This window comes from Mus caroli, unplaced genomic scaffold (assembly GCF_978045245.1).
Source record: "Mus caroli unplaced genomic scaffold, Mus_caroli_1 scaffold_4, whole genome shotgun sequence".
Taxonomy (NCBI): Eukaryota; Metazoa; Chordata; class Mammalia; order Rodentia; family Muridae; genus Mus; species Mus caroli.
Window position 1 is genome coordinate 100728326 of NW_028227259.1, and position 19636 is coordinate 100747961.

A 19636-nucleotide genomic window follows, 5' to 3' on the forward strand; every position below is an offset into this window, starting at 1 on the left:
CAGACAGGCTTAGATCTCTTCTTCCTGGCTAGGAACCCCTAACTCTCCAGCCACCCCAGCCACCCTCCTTGGCAGCCTGGGTCAGTTGCAGCCAAGACCTGACTGGTGTTCTCCCTGTCTGGATCTTTATTGCATGTTGCTTACAGAGGCTCACCTGGCTTCTCACACTGCTGTACCTCTCTTTTAATTGGGTGGTTTTTCTGAGGAAGACATAACTTTGCCATAATTTTGTCTAAGGCTTTGAACTTCAGATGCAGCTCCTGATAACCTCCTGAAGGACGACTGCCTTCCTGTTGTCTGTATTTAATTAAGTATTGCTGATCACAGTGATAAAAGGGATCCAAGATGAGGCCTGGAGGTAGAGGCTGCCTGGCAACTCACTCTGGTGGGGATGCTCAGCCTCATGTGCCATGTTTGGTTCTCTGCTTGTCTGCCAGAAGTTTCTGAAAAGCAAAACTTCTCTTCTTCTCTTTGCTCCCTGCCTCTCTCCCTATCTTTGCCCCCTTTGTGTCTGTGTTTCTCTATCTCTCCTCTCTCTGTTTTTCTGTCTCTCTCCTACTGTCTGTCTGTCAGTTTCTTTGTCTCTTTTCCCCCCTCCCTTCCCCCTCCTCTCCCCTTCCCTTTCCTCCTCCCCCTCCCCCTGGCTCTTGCCCTTGCCCCCCCCCTCTCAATTTGGAATAGGATATACTTGCTAAGCTTGGCTTTGAACTTCCTACTCACGTACATAGGGATGCCCCTCTGCATCTGAACTCATGGTTCAGATTTTTACAGCTCTAAAGTCTCAGTTATGTCTGTATGTCTCTGTTATGTCTGTATGTCTCTGTTATGTCTCTAAATTCTCTGTTATGTCTGTAGACAATATTCTTTTTTGATTCCAGAAATGCAGTCTCTGACACATGGCAGGCATGCTGAGGAGTCTAGCAGGTGACCAGAAGTAGAGATGTGTGGGGAACAAGGAATACCTCGTGCATTTGCATACTGAACTGCTGACTCTAGTCCTGGTTTTTGTCCCTCCCCACAGAATGCCACCCGTCCTGCAGGCAGTGCCATGGTCCTCTGGAATCAGATTGTGTCTCCTGCCACCCTCACCTTACTCTGGCCAGTGGGCGCTGTAAGACCAGCTGCAAGGACGAGCAATTCCTGAACCTCGTCGGGTACTGTGCTGGTAAGTGGCACATCTTTGTGCTCCTAAGGGATTCTGGAGCAGCTCCTGGAGGCTTCACACCAGGCAAAAGGATGCTGGTGCTGGTGCTGGTGCTGGTGCTGGACCATTTGGCTCAGACTGTAAACACTTTTTTTCCCCAGTAGGTGCTTGTCTCTTGTCCAGGAACTTATTTCATTCACGATGTTCCCTCAAACAGTTGGTAAACGGGGATTTGAGTGTAACTGGGTTTGCTTGTTTTTGTTTGTTTGTTTGTTTTAAAATGAGATAGGGTCTCACTTAGCCCAGTGTGTTCCTTACTTTTCTTATTGTTGTGATAAATTACAAAAGAGACTTAATAAAGGAAGTGTATTTTGGCTCACAGTTTAAGGGCACAGCCCATCATAAACACTAAAGTATGGTGCAGGAGTTTGCCCGAGCCTGTAGGTCACAAGGGTATATCTTCCTTCCTTATTCAATACTCCTTGAAAACACCCTCATAGACACATCTAGACATGTGTTTCCATGGCGATTCGGTCAGATTGGTAATGAAGATTAATCTTCACACACAGACTAGGATCAACTTGCTTTATAGTTGAGAATGGCTTTGATCGAGTGGTCTTCCTTGTCCCCACCTCCCAAAGGTGAGGATTACAGATGTGTGCCGCCAGATGCAAATTTAATAATGGTCTTATAAATCCTGGAAGAAAATTAGAACCTCATATTAATGAAGTGATGATGCGAATCCTTTCATCTACATTTTAGGATAACAAAACTGCATTTTCAGGACATTTGTTTGCCCCTGCTCTTTGATGGGACCCTTTGCCCAGGCACAGAATTTTAGGGAGATTAAACCAAAAGTAGAGAAGTTTCCTTGGGAGATGATTTTTTTCCCTTCCTCACTTTAGAATCCAAAAATGTGGTGGTGGGGTGGGGGACAGAAGGGAGAGACATAGAAAGGACTTGAAATGTCAGTAACGTTGGAATCATACATTATCTGTGATCTGGCCATTCACACAACAACATCAAAATGCCTATTTTTGAATCCACTGATGTCCAGCAGGCAAGATAACATGGGGACAGCACCGCTCATTGTCATTTTGTTTAATTTTGGGACATGCTAAGTTATCGTCTATGTTCTCAATGTATCTGGTTGGTACCAGTGTGTTGCCAGAGACATGCTTTCTTTTGTCCACAATCATAAGGTTAGATATTAGACATTAGGTTCTGCCATCTAAAAAGACTGAAAATTCCCAAGTGCAGGTTTCATTGGAATAATGATGAATTCAGAGCAAACTCTGAGTCACAGAAACTGAGCTGAAGTTCAGCATTGAGGTTTGAGTCTAGTCAGAGGGGCCGGCTGGAGTACAGCTTGGTGGTAAAGCCATTGTCTAGCATATACAAGACACTACACTCCATCCAAACCCACAGAGAAACACAAACTGTATCACATGTAGGGTCAATGGTAAGGTACTTGTCTAGCATGCATAAGACACTACGCTCCATCCAAACTCACAGAGAAACAAACTGTACCTGATGTAGGATGCAGTGTATGGCTGGTACTCCCAGTTGCAGTCAGGATTGTCTCAGGAGGGAGATAAACATCAGCGTCTCCTCCCAGGATGACAGGTGTTGACTATTACTGATCGAAAGTCTGAGTTTAACTGCTCAGCCTGACTTTAAGGTGTGTAAGCTGCTTCCATGAAAACTAAGAGGTCCCTGATACATGCATTAATCAGCTTTGTGTAAGTATGGTAGATAAGATTTAACTAACGTATAAAAATATATAGTTCCTTTAGCTCAGAATTCTGAAGGTTCAAGTCCCTATCACTAGCTTTAGCTCAGTCTGGTAGGGGCCCCTTCTCTCACCTGTGTCATATCGTGAAAGAAACAAACCTGAATGAAAAAGCCCATGTTACAGAACAGGAAGTCAAAAGGAGAGACAGAGTCTTGTAGTTCTGCTGGCACATCACTGGTGACTCAGTGAACTCTGGGCAGGCTTCCAAAGCTTCTGTCACCTCAGCCAGTCATGACCCTGGGGTTTGAGCCCTTACAATCCAAACCATACTGAGAGCATGTAGTAAAATTATTAGTGCATGTTTAGTGCTTTGCTATTATGAGGAAGCAGAGAGACATTTCAGGCTACTTAAGGGGATGAACTGAAGTCAGTTAACAAATGGTACAAATAGATTTGTGTGCTGAAATACCTACAGGTCATAAGGACTGTATACGTCCAGTGGGGCCTGGAGGGGAAGATCAAGATCAGAAGGCTTCACAGAACGGGTGAAACCTAGTTTGCTTCCTGTGGATCAGCAAGGATTGAGTTAGAGGAAGGGATATGCAGTTCTTTTGATATCAAAAGGCAAACCTGGAAAGCAGAAAGTATGGGTCATATGTGGGCAATGAGTCATCCAACAAGCATAGAAAACAGGACTGGCACTGTAGTACACTACAGGATCAAGTTGGAAAATTTAGCTTGGAACCAGAATATAGAAAGCCTGGTGTTGCAGCTAAAAGTTGAGGCTGGATCTCGGGCCCTGTGAGAGTTTGGGGAGAGCTGTGTCTTGGCTAAGGGTATATTGTGTATGGTCTACAAGTGGTGGGAGATTGTCAAGGGTGCAGAGGAATGAGCTTAGGGAGACTATTAGAGATAGATGGACCTACCGTGGTAGACCTTTCATTCCAGTCTGTTGTCCGTGTAGATCCTAAAACTTTTATCCTATGACATATTTTATAAATAAATGTTTATATAAGGAGATTGGAATGGTTTAATAGTTAATGAGCTCTCTTCTATCCAAAGTTCAGAACACTCTTTGATAATAAATTAGGTGATTAGGAACTGCATTAATTTTTTAAGGCCTATAGGAACCATTAGAATAGAGAATCATTGGACTTGACTCAATGACTTTGGAAGACCCCAGTCTCAGAAGAACAGACTCATGAGAGCCTCATGAGATTGTTCTTATTCATTATTTTAAATCAAGTAGTCATCGCTCATTGTTCAGAAATACTTCTCACATAGGGATTGGAATAAGTATATTTCAAATAGAAAAACAAGAGAAATATGTGTCAATGTAGAAGTTTACTTTGTCACTAAATGTATGACTCTCTAACTGCCTCCCACTACTCTGTTACAAATTCTTTTATTTGCTATTTCATCAAGTGTTTAGTAAACCCATGTTCCTTGCCAGGCTGGCCCTGTGAAGGCTTTGAGGATAGAGATGAAGATGTGTTACTTGCATCTAAGAAATGTAGCTTAGTGAAGGGTGGTATATTAGTTTGCCAAGGCTACCATAATAAAATACCAGAGCCTGGGAGACTTGAACAACAGAAATGGAGTTTCTCACTGCTGTGGAAGTCATAAGTCCAAGACTAAGGTCCCATGACACAGGGTTCCTTGGAGCTTCTCCTTGCTGTGAGATGCCTGCCCTTTTGAGACCATCTTCTCTACAAGGGTAGGGGGACGAGGAGGTCTTGCTCTGTAGCCCAGACTGGCTTGGAAATCATGATGGTTTTCCTGCTTCAACCCCCTGAGGGCTGGGATTACAAACATGGTCTGAAAGTTTTTAAGCAGAAAGTGTCATGGTTGCCTTTCTGTGAAGAGAAAGATTACAGAAAATGGCTTGGAAGAACTTGATATGAGGGCAGAAAGACCAATATTAGATAAGAGCTCTCAAGCCAAGGATAAAGGGGATGGAAGGGGCTTGGACTCACGGGATTTAAATGATCCATTAGATGGGTCTAAGGCTGTTTGCTGTTAGTCAGCAAAAAATGATCCAAGAGGGACAATTTCATGTGACTTAATTTAATCGGGCAGCGGAAATAATTGTTCTCTTGCCATTGTGGTGAGGGAGTGGGAGATTCACATGGTGTCCAGATTTCAGGTCATGGGTGTAAGCCCAGGATGGGAGTAAGTATAAGAGGCATTTAAGATGATACTTGCATGTGGACATGTTAGACTTGGGGTGATAGTGGACATCATGGGTACTGTCCTGGAAGAGGCTAACAGGATATGTAAATAGCTACCAGCACATTTCCTGATTACTATTATCCTGAACTGAAGGCCCTAGGATTTTATTTTTTACATTGAAATGTTGCCTTAGCTCATATTGAATAATGGAAATTTTCAGGTAATTTGTTCTGAAGGCAAGAAAGTGGTAAAGAGCTGTGTGGTGTCACACCAAACAGGCTGACATATACTCCTACTATATGAAGTGTCTTTGGAATTATCCTTGGGAGCCTCAAAGAGAGGAACCCTCTCTGCCCTCTCTGGTATGTGAGCACCTTCCAGGGGGCCAGGCTTTACTCATGGAATTTTTTTTCACTATCTGAGCTATGCTTGAGATCATCACCCGAGACCTCTAAATTGCACTTAGCTGTTCAAAAAGAAAATTCCACTTAATCTATCACACAGACAAGAATAAACACATCCTGGGAACAGGTCCAATCACCTCACTGTGTTCTCACTTATGGAGATGTCATACGTGGGGGAATTCCCCTCCCAGTCTGTCAAAGCAAATAGATAGTTGGGAGATTTAGGCCAGGACCAAAAGTTTCCAGCAAAGGCAGATGGAGTGGGCTGAGAAGCAGAAGCCCATCAGCCTTTTGTTATAGAGACATGTCAGCATGCTATGGAAAATCAAGGGTTTCTTCATAGATTTTTTTTCCCTGCATATCTCAACGTTATCAAAAATTTCCAAAGCCTGAGGTGCTTTCTCTATCTGTCTCTCCCAGCTAAAAGCTTTTCTCCTGTTCACAGAGGAGGGTGAGATGAAAAAGAAAGTGCAGATAAAGCCGTCACAGGGAAATAGCCCAGTGAAGATGTGTTATTAAAAAAACCTATGCCCTGGGCTTTGTGAGTGCCAGGCAGGATGTCCATGCTCACTCTTATGAGTAAAGATGAGAAAACAGAGAGTGAAGGTGCTGAGGAAGGGTAGCTGGCATGGTGGAACTCTGGGGAGAAAGAACTTAATCATTGCTTTTGTGGCGATGTGCTAAATGATGGCTCACATCCTCCAATCTGTCTCAAGAGCATAAACCAAAGGGGAAAAAGGATCAAAGAAATACTACTATGGGCATTTTTATATTGCATAAAGTTTGAGTCCAATGGTAGTTATAGCTGTTAAATGCAGCGAACACTCTTGGTCAAAAAACTTGGAAAATTAAATACAGTTCTGATGTTTATTTGTTTGTTTGTTTGTTTTAGTCTGGAGTTTGGGTTAAGTAAAATGAAGCAGCTTTCACTGTTGCAGGAGTCTTAGAAGCTCACAGAGATAAGTCACTCTGGCTCAGTGTTTGCTGCCTTATTTCGATCATCAGAATCCTACCCATGATTCCTCCTTCAGTGCCTGGCTCAGTCTTTTCCTTCCAGAATGAGCCTTCCTCCGGCACCTTCCACATTGTAATTTGCCTGCATGCAGATCCTTTCTCCCACTGACTTGGTACTGACTAACTCACGCTTCTCTGCAGATGATCTGTATGGGCATCTAGTAATAGGTGATACTCCTGAGGATGCCGGTGAAGAACCCTGGCCTGATTGCTTCTGATGTTGTTTTGCCATTTAGCATTCATGTGATCTTCAAAGGAGGTGGTAATTCAATCCTTGTTTTACATATAAACAAACAGAACTGCAAGAGAGCTAAATAAGACTGAGCAAGAATAATAGAACCAAGACCTGAACCTGGAGACTGGGATTTCACAGTCACATTGCCATGTGTTAAACTCTACCATGCTGATTGTGGCTGAGCACACACATTAGGGACTTAGGAGCAGGTATTGTTGCTGTTGTTTGCTTGCTTGCTGTGTGTGTGTGTGTGTTTAGTGTTTGAGTGTGTGCAATGCAAGTGTATACATATGCTTATGTGTATAGAGGGTAGAGAATAACCTCAGGTGTTGTCTTCAAGAACACTACCATATCTACCTCCTGTGAGACAGAGTATCTCACTGGCCTGAAAATCATCAATTAGGGTAGACAACTAAAGAGTATGTCCCGGGGATCTTCCTCTCTCTACCTCTCCAGCACTAGGTTAAACGTGCATACTATACCATGCCTGGTCTTTAACATGGCTTCTAGGGGTTGAACTCAGACCCTCATGTGTGTGAGATAAATGCATCACTAACGAGGCATCTCCCCAGCTCCCTATCCGATAGTTCATGCATCTGCACATGTACATCGTCTGTCTGCATCAGTACCCACTCGTGCACATGTGTATTGACGTGCACATGAGCTTGTGGAGGTGAGAGGTTGATGTCAGATGTCTTTGTCACTCTTCCTTTTCCACACTTTTGAAGCAGGATCTCTCCCTGGGTCTTGGACGCACTGATTTAGCCAGCTGGGCTGGCCACTTATCCTGGGTCTCACTTGCCTGCCTCCCTAGCACTAGGATTCTAAGTGCATGCCACCATGCATGGCATTTTTATAAGGGATCTAACCATCAAACTCTGGATCCTCTTGTTTGGAAAGCAAGCACCTTCCAGAATGAGCCGCCACCCAGTTTCTGTCTAGTGGATCAGAAGATGGACTGGCACTGGTGCTTAGGATGCTGAGGGAGCTTAGAGAGGCATTCTTAGAAACATTGTGCTGTTGTGAACACGCCCGTGGGTGCCCCGCCCTCTGCTCTGTACCAGCTACCTGACAAAAGGTTAAGGAAAATGACTCACCCATGCTGTTTTAATAATCTATATCAGTCCATATCGACCTTAATCTTTTAGAATGTATACACACTTGGATAGCTTTTATAGTGCTACCCACTAGGTGCATTTTCTCTTAGGTAGCACGTACATTTCTATGTGTTGACAATATTAGAACAATCTGTTTGTCACTTTTAGTGGTTAAATGCCATTCAGTGGTGTTGGGCATTTTCCCGCTGTGGTAGCTGTTGAAAAGCAGAAGCTAGTTTAGCTAGCAGATTAAATATGAGTTACAAGTTTACAACTATGACTAAATATGCTTTTGTCACTAATAGTAAAAATGATTTATAAGTTTGTAAGTATTTTATCTTCTCACTGGATCAACATCTAAAACCTTACTGCAGAGTTGTAATGACTAGAACATTCCATTTGATTTGGATTTAGAAATAAAAGCATCGTGCACCGTCGGTTTGACCAGTGTATAGCTTGTACTTGAGAAATGCTGGGTAAAGCAAATGACTGGACTCCAAGGGTCTAGTCCCGCCCCTTTCTGTTCTATGGCAATGTGATCGAGGAGTTTTTTTCCTTAGCCTGATCTGTATTCTGTGTTTATCTCATCTTCTTGGCCTGCCTCTTCATTTCATCTGGTTCAGCTCCTCTATCTCTGTATATTTTCAATTTCCTTGTGCCTTCTGTTTTTTTTTTTTTAAACACCAGCTTCTTTATTTCCCTTATCTCCTTCTTTTGCAATGCCCTTTCTTTTCTTATTTCTCATCGTGTCATCCGATCTCCTGTTGCTTGAACTATGAATTGTATATCCAATCTCTTTCTGGAACTTTCAGTGATTGTCTCCTCCTTGTTCTCTCAATTTCTGTTTTTATTCAAGAGACCACAGGGTCTGCAGAGCAATGATTGAAGACTTCAAGGCCTTTCCTGTCTTTCATCCTTGCCACAAGAAGGATGTGCTCTATGCTCAAATAGAAGACTTCAGAGTTTAAAAAAGAAAAAAGAAAGAAAAAGAAAATAGAAAAGGAGAGAAAAAAAGAACTTGAATTGTAATGTACCTTCACCTTCAACCTAAACAATTCCCTACCCAGTTGTTGTAAAGACAGATTGACCTCAAAGTGTCAATCACAGGCTTTTGCTGAGGCCATTGTTGCTGCTTCCCAGGAAGGACAGGGCTTCTGTGGCTCTGTGTTTACAGGACACAGCTGGACTTAAGTGTGGTTGTGCCCTCGACACTAAAGGCAGCAGTGTCCTATGGCTGCACACTTGAAAAAAATCTCTTTGGCTGACTTGCAATGAGCCAAGGTACTGACTTTCTTTTAAACCAGCATGGATATTGGTTGTGCTTGGGCCCACTACATAAAAAGGTTTTAGAATTGCTCATCACTTAAGTCACTGCAGGTGTCATAAAGGGTTGAGTGTGAGGTTAGTGACCCCTCCATTTCACAAGTCAAGAAACTGGGATCGCCCGATTTCACAGCTGATAGCCAGTGCACCCAGGCTTTGCACCCAAGGAGACTTGTGATGGCCCTGTGGCTTTAGCACACAACCTGCTCTGCACTTCTTAGCAGTCACTTAATTTGCCTCTTTTCCACATTCCTGAGACTTTGTCTACACAATCTCCCAGTCCTGTATACATCTTCCTCCACTTAGATCTCATGGGTGTTGAGAGCCCAGTCACAACTCCACTTTCTACCTTTGTTTGGAGGATTAGCAAGGTCCAATAAAGCATAAACAAACCCTCTATTTTCTCTCAGATGTCTCTGCACTTTCTGTTTCCATTCATTTACTTCCTTTCTGCCACGTTCCCTCCTTGAGCTGACTGCTTCAGCCATTTATTTCCCCTTTCCTTTTCACACAGCCTCTTCTGAGCTCCCCTTGACTCTCTCCTCCCTCCACCCCTCCTTTGGTGTATTCTTATCTTTACAGCATCCTCTTCCTCTCCCCTCTCCCTTCTCCTGTCTCCCTCTTTCCTCCCCCCTCTCTACTCTCTCCTCTCTCCTCTCCCCTCTCCCCTCTTCCCTTCTCCTATCCCTCCCTCCCCCTCTCTCTTCCTCCTTAGAACAGACTCTCACTCCCCTCCAACCACAGGAACAGCAGACTGGAGAATCTCCAAGGAAATCCAGTCTTCATACCACACCCACAGCTATTTTTTCTTTCTTCACATGACCCTTCTGTTTTTCCATAACTCATTTTGTAATCAGTACAATTGAGAACCATTGAGTGATACCCATTCCCAGCTCATTCTAGCTATGCGGTGGCCCTAGGCTACGTCTCCCTTTCTCTCTTCCTTTTGCAAATCCCCAAGCTTACTTTTCCCACATGGTAGCCTCATACACCCCTATGGTATCTTTCTCACTTCTTCCCAAGATGAGGGTCAATCTGTAAAGACCAGCTTTGGCTTCTACAAGAATCAACGACCAAATTGTATGATGGTTCTATTAGCCTCTCACTTTGATGTCCTTCGATTGATTTCCAAGGCCCGTGTTCTCCTTGGATTCCTGTGTGAGTGTTGAGACTCCATCCATACTGATTGTGTATTCTCCCCATTCCACAATGCTCCCCTGCTCTGTGTAGGCAATCTGTTGTGTATTCTGTCCTTGACAGGGATGTCTTCAGTGGGCCTCACTTTCAGGAATCAGCTAAGCACCCGAGTTGTATGGCCTGTGTATAAAACGTGCTCTGGGCCTCCCTCCACCCTTTCTGCATGAAACAAAACAAACCTCATCTCTGTCTAATGTCTCTGCATCTTCTACTTCCCTCCCAGTGCCTATGACTTGCTCATCATCCTGTCATGAGCATCTCCAGGCGATGTCCCACTCCCATTCTGCTTTCTGTAGCACTTTCCTCGTGATCTCATGGCTAGCTGACTTGCTGTAAGCACCAACTGGAAGAGAGTCTGTTTGGAGATTAATCAAATGTGACACAAGTTGGATTCACAGTGTGAAGGCCCCAGGCGGTGCCCATGACACTTGCAACAGGAGTTTCCCCCCACCCCCACTGCCATCTGAGAACTGTGGCATTGCCAGTCACTTTATCCAGCTACCTCAGTCTTCACAATGATCCCTTGGCCCCTGTAGCAGCCTTCTCAATAGTAAGTTGGTCAATGCTGGGTAGAAACCACTGTCCTGTCAACTTAAGGTCAGTCTGTCGCAGGGTTCTGTTTGGTTGCTTTAACACTAAAGCAGTAGCCAAAGGCACTGGATAAGGAAGTTCTATTTGCTTGTTTTATCCATTGGTTTTGCTTTGTTTGTTTTATGGCTTTTGTACTAATGTGACTCTCTGAGGGGGGGAAGGACATGATTTTAAGCACTTTTGGGAGGGTTGAGCCAAAAGTAATAACAAAAGGCAAAGGACTGGAATACTTCTTTCTCTTCTTCCATTCATGGGTTGTCTTAATTTCTTTTGTGCTGATTTCACAAGTTGAACCCTGAGCTCCTAACGGTGGAGTCGGAGTTCAAATCCCATCATCTTCCTTTTGTTTTCCATGCATTTGTACAATGCATAGCTGCCATTTTCAAGCTTCCTGCCCTTACTCTACTCTCCCAGACTCCTCTTCCTGCCAGAACCTCCTTCTCAAGTCCTCTCCTACTTCATGGCTTTCTTTCAATGTGTGGGACACTGGCTTTAGTTAGTGGTCCTCTCCTAGCCTGAGTAGGAGCAAAAACATCTATCAGTGTCTACAGCAGTGAAGGAATGACACCTGTTCCCCCAACAACTTTTAAGTACCCGTAGTCCTCCAGGAAGGGGTAAAGCCTCGTGTACCCCACATGCATGACAAAATGATGAGGGGCCCAGGCTCATGCCAAATTTGTAGCGATAACAACAGCTGCACTATGTTCATGAATGTAGCTCTGTCTTGTTGAGAAGATGTCTTTCTGTTATGCATTGCATCTTTCCATCCTCTGGCCCCACACTCTTTCCACTCCCTCTTCCATGATGCTCAGCAAATTGTTGAAGGGGGTGATATGTTTATTCCACACAGAGCTGAGCACTGCACTATCAAGTAGTCTCAGGACTTTCAGTCATGATTTTATCACCACTCCCTACAGTAAGAAGCATCTCTGACTGGGCACAACACACATCTATGGATTCAACAGGGTATTTAGAAGGCAGTTGAAGAAGATCATTTGGCAAAATAGTCCTCATAGGCTCTGCACTACAGCGCATGACCTGCCCAGCCACAGGCTCTGGACCAGGTTTATAATACTGAATCCTACACTTAGAAAAGGCCTTGCATGACATCATCTCTCTTTTACCTGGTAGAGAAGAGTTGTGTCGATTAGTTTAACTACTTGCAAATGCATTGACTGTAGTTACATTAAGAACCTAATCAACTGGTAGGATGATATTAAAAATCTCCCTGTATGTCTGAATTTGTCTTTATAGATCATTATTTATCAGCTAAAAGAGTCATTTCCCCATGAAATTGGACATTCAGACCATTTTTTAATAGCAAACATTGACTTGAACATCTTCAGGTTTTCTTGTCTTTGTTCCAAAGATGAGAAATACATCATTTCATCAGTGTGTACCACCATCCATCATGAACGTGGGTAATCCTCACTGATCTTCGAAGCAGAGCCTCTGATTTGGAGAAGACATCACACAGCGATGTCCACATGCAATTTCCTCGCAGCTGCAGGGTGACATATTGGACGATGTTGCAGCTGCTGAGTTCAAATATTAATTTTTGATTTGTTTAAATTTTGAGCATGTCTGCATGCTGTGTCTATTTAGAAAACAAACAGAATCTTCTAGTACTTAAAACAAAAATAATGTATTTATTTTATCTGGAGCTAGTTCTCTGTCTCCTGACTTCCCTGTAATATTAATTTGCTTGCTTAGAGTGTGAATTCGCTGTTTATTAACAAGGTGGTACGTACACAAACAACTGGAATCCCATCTGCCTTCTCCGCACCACACACGTGTGCAGTATTCCCCAGTGATCTGTAGCAGGCTGGGCATACATGTATCTCCAGGCTCACTGTACTCCTTGTCAGCCTTAATGAGTGTTCTATTTAAAGACCCTGCACTGTAATTGCAGTGGTGACAAGGAAGAATTTACTTACTGACTGGCAGTGGGAGGAACCTGAAAGGCAGCTTCCAGCAAGAGGCACTCACTGTGTAAGCAATTCGTGTGTGTGTGCAACATATCACTTATGCGTATTTGAGGTCATTCTCCTCTACTTTGCTTGTAGGCAGGAAGATGAGCTATGGGTGTCTTCCTGCCTAGACAGAGCTTTAGGATAGGATATCCTAAATAGGATAGGATATTCTCAGGCACGCACAGAGTGGAGTTCGTGCAGCTAACTGGCATCGTGTGGCTGAGATTCTTTTGGGCATAACTCTTGTTTCCTTTTTTTGCCATCCTGGAGCCAAGACTTGAAAGAGGATCATATTTACTTACTTATATGTGTGTGTCCATAGACAGATGTGTTACATGAACATTGAGGTCAGAAAACAATTTGTGAGACTCAGTTCCTTCTAAGAAGTGAGTCCCTGGGCTTGAATTCAAGTTGTCAGGCTTAGTAGCAAACATTTCCATCCACTGCCCATCCCTCTGTCCCTTCTAGTGTTTTTATTCAATAATCCTCTTATTTCATCCAGAAACCACATAGGAATTACCTGATACATACAATTGAATCGATCCAAATTTAGCTAGGTATCCATTTTAAAGCAGTTGTGAGAGACTAACATTTTTCAAAATGTCATTTCTGGTCAGACATCAGTCATGCTCTTCTTCCTTCTCAAGGTAGACCTCAACACTGCCACTCACTGTCATGAGATTCCTTGTGCTTGTGTTAGAGCTTTGCCTGCATGTATGCTTGCACACCGGAAGACAACATCAGATCCCATTATTGATGGTTATGAGCTGCCCTACAGATGCTGGGACTTGAACTCAGCCTCTTCTCTTAACCACTGAGCTCTGTGTGTGCGCGTGCGCACGCGTGCATGCGTGTAAAATATATATCTGTATATACTTGTAGTACTGACAAAGTTATGATAAAACAGACTCAAATGTCTCACAGGAACACAAAATGATATGAATTTTCTAGAAAAGAATTTGCGACACACAGTGTTTCATGCCTGCAGTGGTAGAGGTGTGTGTTCATCCAGGTCTGGCATGTGGAGCCCAAGAACTAAGCGCTCCATCTCGGTTTCCTCATGTATCAGGGGGACAGAGAGGGATGGTGTAGTCTCCCTCCTCAGAAGAGTTTGTAGTGTGGCAGTTGAGACACTACCTAATGCGTGTTAGGAGGCCACAGATCCAAGCTGTAATGATATTATTAGTTATGCCTTTTAAGGTTGTTCTTTGAAAATGATCAGGAATGCAGACAGTGATTTGTGCACAAAGGTTTTCATTGTAGCCTTAAGTAGAAAAGTGAAGACAATGTCCACTTCCATAATAAATACGACCTTTTCTGTTTGCTCCTTCACTTAAAGCTGTGATGTCATGGAGTCCTTAAAAGTAGTGTTGACAGAACGCCCCTGATGGCGTGTAGACATGATGGCAGGGCTGAGCAGAAAGTGCTGCGTGTCCACATTTCATAAATCCCATCTGTAAAAATCTACATGTGAAAGGCTGTGTAGAAAATACATTGAAAAGAAGAAAAAAAAAGTCACCATTAGCAGTCTTGATCTCTGGGAAGCATTCCTAAGGTGGTTTGTTTTTTATTATACTTTGAAAAATTGTTTTTTATATCTTTTCTGTAGATTGCTTTGCTGTGAGAGAAATAAAATCCCCAAATCTCTTTTGAACACTTCAGAGACCCTCTTTTATGTAGATGACTGCAGCTCTCAGGCTGGAGCCTCAAGCCTGCTCACAGGTGGTGCCCAGTGGGACTGACCACTTGTAGCCTGTCATTGTGAGATCTGTATCTGCCCTAGGGTACTGTGCTTCTCTGGATGGAAGTCAGAACACACATATTGATCCTCAGGCCCTTGTTGCTCTGGCATCTGGCTTCCTCCCTGGTTCATCCGTCATTCTGAGGTCTCCCAAGGAATTATTCCCAAAAAGATTTTGACTTCAAGCTTCTGGAAAAAAAGAAAGCTGTTTCCTAGATTTTAGAAATTTATTACTCTTTTTTTCCTTGGTTTAATAAAAATCAGTCAACCAACTGTGATTCACAGCAGGATTCTACTGCATATTTATTTAAGTGGTGCTTTGTTGGAGCTAGTGTTTGACAGGAACAGGAAGGAAGGTTTGGGTGAAGGGACTAATATAGGAACTCCTTCAGATGTGGTTTTGGAATGAAGTTATCCATAGGATTGGGTATTCAATGTGACCGTTTGAACAATTAGAATAAATATAGGCAGTGAACAAAAAGAGTCAGAAAGTGCAACTTTTCAAACTGAAATAGTTACAATCTCCTGTGTAGGCAGAGCTGTAATCTAACGTGGATAAATGTGACACTCTGGGCAACTCATGGCTGACTTTTATATTTTCAGATGTCATTTATTGATTTCTTCTTTGCCTCCGGCTATTCCCCCTATCATGCCATGTGATCTGTCTTGGAACTGATGGATGCCTTCTTATGACTGTTTTAACAAGGAGCTATGGAAGCAAGCAGAGGCCCTGAGTGATTGCAGCCCACTCCCTTGAGCCCTCTCCACTGGCTTCTGGTGTCTGTATGCACAAAGGCAGCCATGTTTGGTTTGAGGCTTCTACAGACTTGGTTATTAGTTATTCCTTACTGTGATCAAATACCTGAAAGAAGCAACTTATGGGTGGAAGGGTTTATTTTGGATTGTAGCTCAGGAGAACACTGATGTCATACCAAAGAAAGGCATGGTAGGGAAAGCTCTGTGGGAGAAGATATGGCAACAAAAATGTGAGGTATCAGATGGCAAAGATGTCTCTAAGCAAGGGTCAAAGAAAGAGGAATGATGCTACTCAGCTAGCTTCCCTGGGTTTTATTGAGATCTTCTAACTTCAGGGAACACTACCTCCATTTACCTAGATTTTCTGAGGCATTTCAACTTCTTTAGGCATAGCTGTAGGGTTATGTGCCTACCCTGTGAAGAAGACATAGCATAAGAACAAAGTGCTTGGCATTATGGGAGTCTCGAACAGCAAAGGGGGTCAAGTAACAGCACCCTTCTCATAGTTATTTTCTTTTTTTTTTTTTTTTTTGGTTTTGTTCTTGGTGTTTGTTTTTTTGGTGTTTTTTTTTTTTGTTTTGTTTTCTGTTTGTTTTTTGTTGTTGTTGGTTTTGTTCTTGTTGTTGTTGTTGAAACAGGGTTTCTGTGTATAGCTTTGGTTATCCTGTAACTCACTCTATAGACCAGGCTGATCTCGAATTCACCTATCTCTTGATCTGCCTACCTCAGCCTCCTGATTGCTGGGATTAAAGGCATGTGCCACCACTGCCCAACCCATATTTCTTTTAGTGAAGTCACCATTTCCTTTACAATGTACTGAAGGGCTGTAATAAGGATACATTGGCTCCTAGGACGTCATGAATTGTCTCTAGTATTGGTGAAAGGCCGCCTGCTATTTGAAAGTTCAGAGACAGGTCAGGTTTCTTGGTTTGTGTGATGGCACAAGAGCCAGCATTTTTTAGGAGGACATTTTAACTTAATTTCTGGGGTAACAGTAGTGGATTTCTAGGGCAGTGGTTGCATGCTGATTGGAGTGTGGGGGGGGGGAGGGGGTCAGGGGTGGGGATGAGTCGTGCTTTCTGTGCTGAGACTATTATTAGTAGGCAACAGTTAAAGCAACAGCTAACATTTTTCTAAAAGTACAGGAATCAGACCTGTTTGAGCAGGGATCATGGATGCAATCTGTATAGCTGACCTGGCCTGTTTTTTTAAAAGAGCAAATGTGGCCCAGATTACTGTCTTTACCTATAATGTCAGGAGATGAAACAAGACATCTGAGCTCTGATGGGGAAGGAACAGGTACAAAGTGCTTTGAATCCCACAGGGGATGGTGGATCGGCCCTAAAACCAGAGTCCTTTCTTCCTGCCTGCCCCTCAACTGTATTCATTTCCTGGGTGATTCAGGATCCCCAAGTTTCTTCTGCCATGGAGATGAAGGGTGATGAATGAGGCTTTGAGGGTAATTACCACTTGAAGGCAGAGCAGAGGGAGTGTTTAGGCCGCAGTGGAAGCTGAACCCAATTGAGCTCTGTATCAAAGGATGACTCTTGTATAAGTGAGGACAAGACCGTGCTGGCTGCACAAGATAATTTGTTTTATGGCTTTAATCACAGCTGGTATGACAGAGCTGCCGAGAACCATCCATCAGGTCGTGAAAATGATTCTTTTCCACGCACAGCTTTTGTTATAATTCTATCTTCAGTTAAAGACTAAAATGAGCAAGCAACCCAGTCCAATTATCTACTAAGCTCCCTCTCCCTATTTCAAAGGCTGACTATGGAGTGCCAGCTCTGGAGGCCATGCGGAGGAGTCCTGTGACAGGCTTGAGAGCCTGTCCCTGTGGTGGGGACACACAGCCCTGGAGGGCTCTTGATCCTGGGGGAGAAGTTACATGTAATGATCTTGCTGTTTCTGTTGGTCCGACATTTCTCTCTCCCATGTCAAGTATCTATCAAACAAAGCTCTAGTACTTGAAGGTCGTTCTGTTGGAAAGAAATGAGAACTCAATTGCTGTGCTGGGGCTAGCATTTACTAAAACCATTAACTACGAACTTCAAGCCCACAGTTTGTACAAGTCCCCAGCCTCTCTTTTGCTAGGGTGCTGCCTCTGGGCTCCTCTCTGGATGGCTGAACAGCAGCTGTGGTAATTGAATCCCCTTTGCCATGTGGTGTACAGACTAGACTTCAGCTTATGAACATCCGTGCTTGTTTCTCTCTCTCTTCCCCTTCCAGACTGCCATCCTCTGTGCCAGCACTGTGTGGCCAATCTCCAAGACACTGGTAGTGTCTGCCTAAAGTGCCAGCATGCCCGCCACCTGCTGCTTGGAGATCACTGTGTTCCAGAATGCCCTCCTGGACACTATAAAGAGAGAAGCACTTGTAAAAGTGAGTAAGTGCTGAGCTCGGGGTGGTGGGAGAGGGGCTGCTGATCAAGTCCTTTTAATATCAGAGAAGACTTTGGTGTCTCCGAGACAAAGGCGGCTAGATGGCTCCAGCAGGGCTGCAGCCTGGCCCCACACCCTGTTTGGAGTCTTCTTTTCCACATGTTGCTTTGGGAGTGCCTTAGTGATTTTCTTCTGGCTCTGGTGGAATACCTGGAAATTCAGGGTGACCTGAGCCTCAGGCAGCTGGTTACACTGCGTCTGCAGTTGGGAGGCAGAGAGAAATGAATACTGGTGCTAAGCTTCCAGTCCCCTTTGTAGTCAGCCCAGGGCCTCAGCCCATGGACTGGTGCTGCCTACATTCAGGGTACATTGTCCATTCTCAGTTAATCTAATCTATCCCTGCACAAGCATATCCAGAGGTTTGTCTCCTACGTGAGTCTAGATCATGGCAGGTTAACATAAGCATCGCAAGGAGAATATCTGGGCTCACCGTTTTTACTCATGTCACTTTTCCCTCTCTAGGATGCCATTCCTCCTGCAGAAGCTGCCAGAATGGAGGACCTTTCTCCTGCTCCTCTTGTGACACTGGTCTGGTTCTGACACATATTGGTACCTGTAGCACCGCCTGCTTCCCTGGGCATTACCTAGATGATAACCAAGTTTGCCAGCGTAAGTTTAATGGACTGTCCCCCCTCCTGCTTCTCTGGGCCTTTGGAAAAAATGTGAAGTTCTTACTCCACCTTCTCCTCCAACGGCCTTTGGTTAATATGAGAAAGAAAGCTAACCTTCAAAGGCAGTGTGGGTGCCATTAGTAGACTGGCTAAGATAGCAGCCCCCGTTGGAGGTGCTTGTCTTTCTAAGTAGTAGCCGTGTGGTCTTGGCTGAGTCTTTTACCTTCTGCCCTCCCATTATCTCAAACAAGTGTTGGTCGGTTTCATCTTTATGGTTATCCTAGCAATCTGGTCCTTTGATCCTGAGCAGAGAAAGGAGGCCATGCTGGTGCACAGTCCATGGACAAGACCCATCCGCAGACTTAATTTATCTTCTACATTTATCTGTTGGTAATGACAGCGTGCAGGATGTCACATTTAAATATGTCTGCTTCTTCCCAAGCATCTAGTTGTTTTGCTTTTTCCTGTACAAGAGTTACATGTGTAAATGCCATCTCAAACAAGTATGGCTATAATTAACGACACTGGATGAGGCATAAAGAGTTTGGATAAATTAGAGAAAGGACTAATCCGGAAACCAATTAGGCATCCCTCACAGGTGAAGGCTGAGGTGGCTCACGTCACTTTTATCTCTAAAAGTCACTCAAAAAGCTGTCATACATCCAAAGAGCTGGCTCTGCAGGGACAAACTGTTCTGCTGTTCTTGCTGAGGACATAGATTGGGTTCCTAGCACACACATGGGGGCTTACCACCATCTCTTACTTCATTTTCAGAAGATTAGATGTCCCATTTTGGCCTCCATGGGCACTGTACACATGTATTGTTTATACACACATGTAAGAAAGCACTATATAAATGAAATAAAATATAAATAACCCCTTAAATATTAGTTATAGCTTCAGAAATCACAGTGAACAAATACAGTAGTGTTGTAGGAATTCTCATGTTGATGGGATTGTTGGCTGGTGGCTTGGAGTGTCTATAGAGTTGGGAGGGCTCTAGAAGTTTAAGTGCTAATGTCACTTAATAGCATTATGGCCTTAAACAAGCCACCCTTGAAAACAGTGTCTTTCTATTATGGGGGAATGTCTTTGTCCTTCCTTGTTGCTGTGGTAAAAATACATTGGCAAAAGCAACATGAAGAGACAGGGCTTCTTTAGGCTTATAGTTCCAGAGGGATACAGACCCTCAGGAGGGG

General features: G+C 43.7%; 1 protein-coding gene across 2 annotated transcripts in view; it reads left to right on the forward strand.

Moving 5' to 3' along the window:
* Fras1 (Fraser extracellular matrix complex subunit 1) overlaps window positions 1-19636 on the forward strand; it is a 419154-nt gene that overhangs the window by 250827 nt on the left and 148691 nt on the right. For both annotated transcript variants that reach the window (XM_021162463.3, XM_029477538.2), the window contains exons 20-22: window positions 1022-1165; window positions 17615-17767; window positions 18289-18435. In XM_021162463.3, coding sequence (XP_021018122.1) covers window positions 1022-1165; window positions 17615-17767; window positions 18289-18435 — 444 coding nt within the window. The remainder of the gene's footprint in view (window positions 1-1021; window positions 1166-17614; window positions 17768-18288; window positions 18436-19636) is intronic.